General features: G+C 42.9%; 1 protein-coding gene across 1 annotated transcript in view; it reads left to right on the top strand.

Moving 5' to 3' along the window:
• Positions 1 to 10,836, top strand: part of LOC114608535 (SH3 domain-binding glutamic acid-rich protein) — a 26,293-nt gene that overhangs the window by 6,541 nt on the left and 8,916 nt on the right. The window contains exons 3-4 of the mRNA XM_028752507.1: positions 4,893 to 4,973; positions 10,293 to 10,364. Of these exons, the coding sequence (XP_028608340.1) occupies positions 4,893 to 4,973; positions 10,293 to 10,364 (153 nt within the window). The remainder of the gene's footprint in view (positions 1 to 4,892; positions 4,974 to 10,292; positions 10,365 to 10,836) is intronic.

Below are 10,836 nucleotides of genomic sequence, written 5' to 3'. Positions count from 1 at the left end.
TGTGTTTGTGTGTGTGTGTGCATGTGTGTGTGTACTCGCACATGTGTTTGTGTGTGTGTGTGTGCATGTGTGTGTGTACTTGCACATGTGTGTGTTTGTGTGTGCGTGTGTGTGTGTACTCGCACATGTGTGTGTTTGTGTGTGTGTGTGTGTGTGTGTAGGCCAGGGGTTGACACTGGGTGTCTTCTTCAATCATTTTCTACTTTGTTTTTTGAGGCAGAGTCTGTCACTGACCTGGAGCTCACTGACTCAGTGATGGGCCTGCACTAGCACACACACACACACACACACGCATATATACAGACATGCACACATACATGCACACACACAGACACACAGACACACACAGAGAGACACACACACAGAGTCACATACAGACACACACGCACATGCCACTGCTCTATGCTTCTACACAGGTGCTGGTGACCAGAACTCAGGGCCTTGTGCTTGCCTGGTAGGCACTGTATCAACGGACACATCTTGTCAGCCCCTGTTTGTCAGAAATTGTTTAAAGCAGATTAGCTTAGAGACGTTGCTTGTTCATAAATCAATATTTAAGAGTTAGAAGAGGGTGAAGTCAGTGGAACGACGGTTCAGAGGATTCCAGGGTGGTTTAGGTCCCTTTTGTAAGAATAGAGGTTACTCGTACTTTAGGTAGAAAGGGATTGATTCCAGTTAGCCTAATGAAGTGCATACCCAGCAGACACGTGATACGTTCTTAAAGACTGGCTAGCAGATGTGTAGTCTTACACCAGAAACAAGGTGAATTTGTTCAAGCTTACCCAGTTAGTTTAAATGTGTTATGGGCATTTTGATAATAATGGAAGTTTTATTTATATTTAAAATTTTTTATCTCATTTAAATTTGTGTGTGTGTGTGTGTGCGTGTGTGTGTGTGTGTGTATGTGTATGGGTGTGTGCAAGCCATGGCACATGGGTGTGGAAGCTAGAGGAAATTTTTGGGAGTTAGTTCTCTTTCTCCACAGGCTCTGGGGGTTGGGTTCATGTTATACTTGGCAGACTTTACACATTGGTCTGACGACTTGATTTTTAAGCCCTTTACAGTTCATTTCAGCACAAAGCCACAATCCTCTGAGTTTACAGGTGTTGCTTAATAAAACCAATCACTGAAAGAAACATTGAAAGATCAGTGGACTCTCAGAAGGAGAAGTGGTTTTACCGTACAAGTCATTCTTCCTCTGGGGCTAGGGGGGTGCTGTCGAGCAGAGGGAGCCATCTGGCGTGAGCTGCATCCGAGAGTTGACCCAGTGCAGAACATGCTGCAGTCCTTCCTGTCATGAGAGCTGTCTGTGCTTTTTGTCTGAACCACCTGTCTTCAAGCAGACGCAGGCTAAAGCTGCTGCCACAAGCACTCTCAGCAGCAAGGCTTCACCAGAACACACCAGCTGAATGTGCAGAACGAAAATTATACAAGTTACACGGCCCAACATACTATGTGTGTATGAGAGAGTTTGTGAGTATGTGAGTGTGTGTGTGTGCATGGTGGTTTTTTTTGTGTGTGTGTGACTGTGTGTATGTGGTGTGTATGTCCATGGTGTGTGTGTAGGTATGTGTATGTGTGATGTGTGTGTTCTTGAGTGGGCATGGTTGGCTCTCCTGCATATGGAAGTCAGAGGACAACCTTGGGTTTTCTTCCTCAAGCCTCTTCCATCTTACTTTCAGGAGATGGGGGTCTCTTATTGGCATGGAACTTGCCCAGGCTAAGCTGGCTTGCTGGTAGGTGCCAGGGATCCACTTGCTTCTGTCTCCTTGGTGCTGAGGTCATTGGTGTGCACTGCCATTCCTAGATTTTCTTATTTTTTTTTTTTTTAACATGGGCTCTGGGGATGGAACTCTGAAGTGGAAACTTAAGGGTTCTTTGGAAAGTCGGTTGGTTGGATGGTGTCTTGCTGGGGCAAAACATGAAGGAACTTTTCTTTAAAGTGGACACAGGTGTGAAAGGCTAAGGCCGACTAGTGAAGGAATGTTTCCCTGAAGCAGACACAGGAGAGAGAATGTTCTGCTAAAGCAAGCATGTGAAAGGGCTTGTGATGAGAGATTCTTCGCTAATGACATGCATGTATTGGTCTGCCTTATATTGTGTAGTTGAGCTGCATTTGTTGGGACGCCATAGAGAGAAACTCGGACACACCAAAAACTTTTGGTGGTGTGCTGCAGTTTGTTGTCGCCTCCAAGGACTCGGACTGATTGGATGCATGTGCTGAGGAAAGACCCGTGCTGAGGAAAGGGCACGTGGAGGACACATGGTGTTTGGAGGCTATAATTAGGACTCCACAGAGTGCCAGAGACAGAGCTTGGCCTGCTGGTACAGCTAGCTGTGTGACATTTGTGGGTCTTGTGTTTTCCCTGATTTTTGCCTCCCTGAGAGACACAGCTGAGAACGTCTCCTGATGTTCCTGTTGATCCCTCATACTGATTGGAGCCCAGGCTGAGGCTTGGCTGTCTCTGATAGGTCATGTCACCACTGTTCCTAACCTGACTCTACTGAACTGGACTGCTGGTGTGTCAGTGAGGTGTTTGTGAGTGGATTGAGCTGCCTCTACCTGATAACATGTGAATTGAACCACTTATTTCCAGACAACACAGACAGGAGTTGCTACAAAGAAGCCTTCTAAATAGGTCCACTCCCCCTCCCATCCTTTCTTTCCCACTACCTTTGGTGGGTAGTGGGCTACAAAGAAAGTTCAAAGGGTTTATCAACCATCATTAAAAATAGGATTTGAAAAAAATTAAAGTTACAGAACTCAGACCCTCATGTCTACCAGACAAGCACTTTATTGGCAGATCATCCTCTCCAGATTCACTGTCTGCTCTTTAACACAAAAGTTTTTAAGCCTCTGACTTGAAGTATGAATTATTGCTTTGTTAGGGGCTTAGCTTGCTTGCTTTGAGCTCCTCTAGTAAACTGCCACAGACTTTGTGGCTTAAAATAACAGATATTTATTCTCTCACAGTTCCAGAGGTCAGGTGCCAGTGAGTGCTTGGAACTTTTTGGAAGCTCTTAAGGAGAGCCTGTGCCATTCCTTACTTTTGGTTGCTCAGGATAGCCTTGGCTTGTTAGAAGTATCATCCAGACATGGCCTCTGGGGCTCTCCCTGTGTATACTTGTGTCTCCACAGGGCCTTCCTGTAAGGATAACAGTCATTGAAAAAGACTCACTCTAATTTTAGTATGCCCTTCTAACAGGTACAGCTGCAAATGTCTTACTTCCAAATAAGGTCACTTTCTGAGGTTGCAAATGGACAGGGGCTCGTGTGTGATGCACTTAAAGTGACTGTATGAATCCACAAGGCCAGATTAGCTTCTTTAAGGGCTTAGCTAACAGTCTCGTGGATGAGGGAGTGCTTTCAGCTTCAGTGTCCTCAGTTTGTGTGGTGGGGGTGTATGGTCTATTTCAAGTCCCCTTGAATTGTACTCGGGGCTCCCCAGAGTGTAGAGAGGATTTTCTCTGTGAAGAAAGTCCGCTTCCATCCCCTGAGGTGGCTAGTGTAAGGTACTCACTGGCAAGCCAGGCAACCTGAGCTCTAAGCCTTGGCTTCCATTGCTTCCAGAAGTTGTCTGCTGACCTCCACACATGCACTGTGGCATGTGCACACCCCGCCCCCACAGTGAATATATGTAATCAAAATAATAAAAGACCAGAGAACCTATTCTTCTCTACCCTCCTCCCACCTGTCTTGTGCAGGGTAATTCGGGAGGGAGCCGTGGTGGCAAGGAGTTTTTCTGCAATAGGTTCTTTATGAAATAAAATAACGTGTGTGCCTGGTGCGGTGTGTGTGTGTGTTGTGTGCATGGTGAGTGTGTGTTGTGTGCATGGTGTGCATGTGTGTGTGCATGGTCTGTATGTGTAGTGTGTGTTTGTGTGTGTGGTGAGTGTACATGGTGTATATGTCTGTGTGCATGGCATGTATGTGTGTATGGTGTGCATGGTATGTGTGTGAGCATGATGTGTGTATGTATGTGAATGTGTGACTGTGTGTATGTGTGTGTGTGGTGTGTGTAGGTGTGTGTATGTGTGGTGTGTATGTTCTTGAGTGGATGTGGTTGGGTCTCCTGCATATGGAAGTCAGAGGACAACCTTGGGTTTTTCTCCTCATCCTCTTCCACCTTACTTTCTCGAGATGGGGTCTCTTATTGGCATGGAACTTGCCCAGACTAAGCTGGCTTGCTGGTAGGTACCAGGGACAAGCAGTAGGCGTCTCTACACCAAGAGGTGGGGTCATCAGGTGCTTGGGAGTCCTGAGCATCTGCTGTGCAGAGCAGAGGAGGATGTCCAGAGATCCATGGTAGTCAACTATCAGAGAAAGGCAACACCGGGTGGGAATCCAGGTACAGTAAAGGCCAGGTTACCTGCCCAAGAGGGAATCACTGTTGGAAGTAGCAGACATGTCTGTCGATGACAAGTTGAACCAGTCTGGGGTGACTACCTGAGGACTGAGGCAGCCTGGGCTTGGGAACAACCAAAGAAGGCTTGACGATTAGTATCTTTATAATACAGATATGAGTGTCCCTGGTACTCAGGGAAGTGGAAGAGGACAGAATACAAACCCAGTAGGGTGAGGAAAAGGCTTCTCAGCATCTTATCATTCCATGTACTGTGTACCTGCCCCTGATATCCCTCTCTCTGTAGCGTTTCCTTTGTTTCCCGTATGTATTTGTGTGTTCTTAAGCTATGTAGGGACAATGACAATGTATAAAACAAACATAAAATTACTAGCTTTACTTTATGGCTGTATGGTTTAGCTATCAGTTGACAAAGCAAACTGAGAGGATGCTTTGTTCTTGATGACTGAGAGAAAGGAACTGGGCTTGTGGCTTATTCTAGCTCCCAAGTGTATAATGGGTTTAAATATTCTCTTTCTTTGCTTCAAGGATTTTGACTCTTTCTTCTCTGCAAAAGAAGAAAATATTATTTATTCATTCCTTGGTCTGGCTCCCCCTCCTGGATCAAAGGTAAGCTTGGATGCCCTGTGTGGTCTGCTACAGGCTATAATAGCAGAAGACAGAACTGGCAAACATCAGTGCTCATCAGTGAAACTCTAAGACAACGTGATTTTTAGTTTTTGACTTACAGAATGCTTCACGAAATTTACATGTCTCCCTTCTGTGGGTGCTCAGCTTATCTCTATACCATTTTAGTGCATATGTGTGTGCATATGTGGATGTGTGTGCAAGAGTGTGTGTGTTCGTGTGTAATGTTTGTGTGCATTTGTGTGTGTATCTGTGCATGTGTGCATGAGTGTGTGTGTGTATGTTGCTTCAGCACTGACATGATTTTTAATATAGTGTTTATTGAAAAGTTGTGTGCACAGAGATAATACAAAGGTTTCACAAGACAATTTCCCAGTTTTGATTTCATTCTTGTTCTAGATAGAAACCACTTATGTGACTGCAGTTATGTCGTCACGAATGACTTAACATCTAGCTACAGAAAGTTCCCTTCGCAAATGACATCTGCCCTTAGCTTAGTAATTTCTATTTACTATGAGTTTGCTTTTTTGTTCTGGTAAGAAGTGGCAAGAAGGATCTAGAATCAAGCACCCTAAGGGTTTTATCCGTTGCCTCCTCTTTGTATCCTTAATCAATGCGACTCCTCTTTGATTACTTATAACCAGTGCTTCTGCTGACAAAGCTTAGTCTCAATATGGAGCTTCATGTGGACATCTGCTTCGTTCTCCTCATGGCAACCAAGTCTCTCGTATGCCACACCCCACTGACACGCGTACACACTGAAATTCAAATTATTTTTCAAAAATAATTTGCTTGAGGCTCAGAGGTTAAGAACACTGCTCTTGCAGAGAACCTGGACTCAGTTACCAGCACCTACATGGCAGCTCACAGCCATCTCTAACTCCAGTTCCAGGGGATCCAAGGTTCTATTCTGGCCTCTGTGGGCAGCAGGCATGCACATGGTGCACAGACATACATGCAGGCAAAATACCCACTGACACACACATAAAATAATTTTATATGATTTTCTTATTTGTGCTCAGATTGATTTCAAGAGGGATTTGTATAAATAAGTCTAAATTAATTTTGTTTTTTTGGTTTTTCGGGACAGGGTTTCTCTGTGTAGCTCTGGCTGTCCTGGAACTCACTGTGTAGACCAGGCTGGCCTCGAAGTCAGAAATCCACCTGCCTCTGTCTCCCAAGTGCTGGGATTAAAGGCGTGCGCCACCACTGCCTGGCTTTAAATGACTATTTTTTAACATTTATTTATTTTATGTATGTGAGTACACTGTAGCTGTCTTCAGGCACACCAGAAGAGGGCATCAGATCCCATTACAGATGGGTGTAAGCCACCATGTGGTTGCTGGGAATTGAACTCAGGACCTCTGGAAGAGCAGCCAGTATTCTTAACTGCTGAACCATCTCTCCAGCCCTCTAAATTAGTTCTTAATTTAGGACAAGAAACTCAAACCCACACCTCACAGACAGGTTTGCAGAGTGTACCCATGTGCTCTTTCCTATGTCAGCCTTCTTAGGCAATGGCATGGAGGTGTCTAAGTGTGCAGGCCACTGTACACCTTGTGTTAATGCTTTCTTCAAATGGTGCTAGGTAGAGATTTTGAGATTAGTTAATGCTTGTATAGTGAGACCAAAAAAACAAAACAAAAAACAAAAAAAAACAAAAACAAAAAACCCAACCCAACCCAAACCAAACCAAAAAACACAAAACCCAAATCAAACCCCAAACCCCAAACAAAAAACCCAAAACCCAAAACCCAAATAAATCCACTTTTTTTTTTTAAAAGAAATGAAATGCCATTTGCTTTGTTAAATGTAACCACAGTATATCCCACACACTAGTGCTGATGGCTATTACGTGCAATTTAGGTTTTAATTTGGCATAAGGCCCACTCAATGAGATCACTTTAGTTTAAACATTACATGGAAGAGAGAGTGGTAGGGGCTGTGAAGATGGTTTGCTGGGTAAAACACTGGCTGCACAAATACGACAACCCGAGTCGGATCCCAAGTGTCCATGTAGAAAAGCTAGGTGTGCTTTGATCACAGCACTGTGGGGTGTGGTGGGGAGACAGGTAAATCCTAGTTAATTGGTGAGATTCAGGTTCAGTGAGAGTCCCGGGCTCAAAAGAAAGCAAAGAAGGAAGGAAGGAAGGCAGAAAGAGAAAGAAAATAAAGAAAAGTGATTGGTACATTGACCTCATGCCTCCACACAAATGCACACATGGGCACACACAAATACATGTATCACACTCAGAGGCACTCACACATAGACATACACACACATTCACACACATGTGCATACAGACACACACATATACAGACACACAAGCACACATGCACACATACACACATATATACACACATGTACTCACACATATACATATGTGTGTCTGTATGTACATGTGTCTCTCTGTGTGTATGTGTGTCTGTATGTGTTTATATGTGTGCATGTGTGTGTGTATATGTGTGTGTTTTATGTACATATGTGTGCCTCCGTGTATATGTGCATGTGTGTATGTATGTGTGTGAGTACCTGTGTGTGTATATATGTGTGTGTCTCTGTATGTACATGTATGTGAGTATGTGTGAGTGTATGTGTGTGTGTGGCAGGGGTGGGGGCTGGCTGGAGAATTGGCTCAGCAGGAAGGGATGCCTCTTACTCCTGCAGAAGACCCAGGTGAGATTGTCAGCACCCATGTGTTGGCTCACAAACATCAGCAACTCTAGTTTCAGGGGACATGACACCTTTTTCCAACCTCTGCAGGCACCAAGCACTGCACTCATACACATAAAATGAAACAAATAAATCTAAAAAGAAGCTCACTTAAAAAAAAAAACCCTTATATGCCACACGTTGAGCTATCCATCATGCCAATATTTTATTTAAATCTATACTTAGAGGATCAGAACATTTTGAGGGGCAGCGAGATGACCCAGTGGGTGAATCTGTGTCAAGGTGACAGAAGCCATCACATTTGATGACAAATTAAAACAAGAACCATGTGTGAAATGAGAAAATTTGTTCCGCCACTGTGGCATAGAAAACAAAAAAACTAAGTCAATAAAAATGTTTACATAATTATCTGTAAAATTATCAAATTTATTTTTTGAAGAACTCCCAAGCAGGACTCCTAATTAATAAGGCTAAATGGGAACAGAGGTGAGCTATTGATATAATGTATATGCATATTCAGATACATATATGTCATGACTAACAAACCAGACTCAGCGGGTCTGGGAAGGACCTGAAACGTCTACATTTTGAAAAATAATATGGAGTAGGTGGTGGAACCCCAATTTGAAAAAAAAAACATCTTCCTAGAATGTGCTACATCAAAATTAAAGAAATACATGGCTATGTCACTTGAAACAAATAACAGAAGTTATGATCACTAACCTATAGTTCTTTATTGTCTGATTACAGATAAAACTCTTGTTTTAAAAATAAGTTTTATTTGTAAGATAGTGTTGCAGCATGCCTTTAATCCCAGAACTTGGGAGGCAGAAACATGTGGATCTCTGAATTCCAGAAAAGCCAAAGCTACACACAGAAACCCTGTCTCAAGAAGGCTCCCCCACTTTTAATTAATAATAATTAATAAAATTAAAAAATAAATTCTATTTATGATTATTGTTTGTGCACAAAATGTGTGAGTGCATGCATGTGCACAAATGTATGCACATGTGTACACACACACACACACACACACACACACACACACACACGCCCCGTGGTGGCTAAAAGACAACTTTGTGGAATTGGTTTTTTTCTACCTTTGTATGGGCTTCAGAGATCAAATCCAGGTTTCCACCTATGTATGGCAAATGCTTTATTTTATTTTATTTTTTTACCTGTTGACCCCATACAATTCTCTTTAATTAAAAAAAATATGTATGAGTGTTTTCCCTGCATATATACCTGTGCACCATGTGTGCATCTGGTACCCTTGGAGGCCAGAAGAGGGCATCAAATCCCTGGGGGCTAGAGTTACGGATAGTTGTGAGCCACCAGATAGGAGCTGGAAATTGATCTCATGTTCTCTGTAAGACCAGTGAGGGCTCTTAACTACCAAGCCATCTCTTCAGCTCATCCATAACATTCTTCTACGTTTTATTTTAGCAAGTATCAATGGACAATATCCAACTACAGGTGAAGCTGGAGTCCTGCCCTAGTTAGCAGAGATAGACAATCAATGTTACATGTTACAGAGACGATATCAGAGCTCCACATTTGCAGTACACTGCTGCAATGTGGTTACTCCATGTCAATATCAGTGCATCCTGTGGTTCCTGTCCTCCTCAGGGAATTACCTCAGGATATCATAACAGACTCAAAAGCAGCACCAATATCAAAACCGCTGTCATGGATTTTTCTCTTAGGAAAATATTTGTTTAATGAATAAGACACAAGTGATATCTCAAGCTCTGGGTTTGTTTTGAGACAAGTGCTCACTGTGTAGATCAGGCTGACTTTGAACTCACAGTTCTCTACTTGAAGCTGCCCCAGTGCCCGGGGCCAATCCTCGAGATAATGTGATTTATAGCCCAAAGCAACTTATGATGACACCTTTTGATATCATTTCTGTAATGGTGATCAGCATGTGACAAATGTCAAAATATTTAGATGAATGCCAGTCACCTAAGGAAGGGACCACCCTACCAAGTTCAGGTGCTTTGAGTGAAAGGCATATGAGAGGTTGGATCAGAAGACTTAGAGGAAACTCGTCAAGAGGACTATTGAAGTAGGGATTTGAGCTTCTAAAGATGTTCTGGAATTGTCCAGTTTGAAAGATAAGCAACAAAGACAACAAACAGCACTGAATGTTACATTGTAGTTCAGGTCAGAGAGAGAGAAGCACATTAACAAGAGATAAAAGACAAAGGAGTAGAATGTGGGAAAGGCCAGACCCAGACATAACAGATCTGCTGTGTGTGTAGCAGGAATTTTAGGAGGCTAGGAGTTCTAGGACCCCAGATGTCGGACACGAGAGATCTCCTGTGTGCAGCGGGAGTTCTGGAAAGACAGAAGCACCTGGGAAGGAAGGCCACTGATACTGCTGGATGAGTTTCACATCCTCCTGCAGCCAGTGGGGAATGTCTGAGAGTCAGACACTATGAAAAGTCCCAGAAAGGTGGACATAAAAAGGCTTGTATTGAGGAAGGAAACCTCTAGGTGGGCCCCGCTGTTGTGTATTGAATAAAATGAAGGCTGAAAATAAGAATAACTCAATTAGTTAAAAGATACAGAAGAGAGTTAGGTCCTCAAGAGAATTTTAAAGTGTTTTCAACTATTTGGTGTAGGTGACAAAGTCCGAGGAAGCATCTTCCCTTCCCAATGGAGATGTAGCAGGCGAGGCAGAGGGCGCAGCCGAGGTAAGGGCTGGTGCTACCAGTGTCCTCAGGTGGTGGATGGCCTGACATTTCTTTATTTTTTGTCTACCTATATATCGGTATCTATCATCTATCTATCTATCTATCTATCTATCTATCTATCTATCTATCTATCTATCTATCTATCATCTATCTATCTATCATCTATCTATCTATCTATCATCTATCTATCTATCTATCATCTATCTTATCTAACCCATCTTCTATCTATCTGCCTGTCTATCATCATCTATCAATCATCTATCTCTATCAGTCATCTATATCTCCCAATCAATCGATCAGTCTATTTGTTATCTATTAATCATCTATGAGTTCTCTCTCTATCATCTATATAATCTGTTATCTATTCTGTGTCTATGTATCATCTACCTAACATCATCATTATCTATCACCTGTCTTTTATCTATCATCCATCCATCCATCCATCCATCCATCCATCCATCCATCCATCCAT

The sequence above is a fragment of the Grammomys surdaster genome, unplaced genomic scaffold (genome assembly GCF_004785775.1).
Source record: "Grammomys surdaster isolate TR1022 unplaced genomic scaffold, NIH_TR_1.0 125925, whole genome shotgun sequence".
Lineage (NCBI taxonomy): Eukaryota > Metazoa > Chordata > Mammalia > Rodentia > Muridae > Grammomys > Grammomys surdaster.
This window is presented reverse-complemented; position numbering and strand designations above follow the sequence as displayed.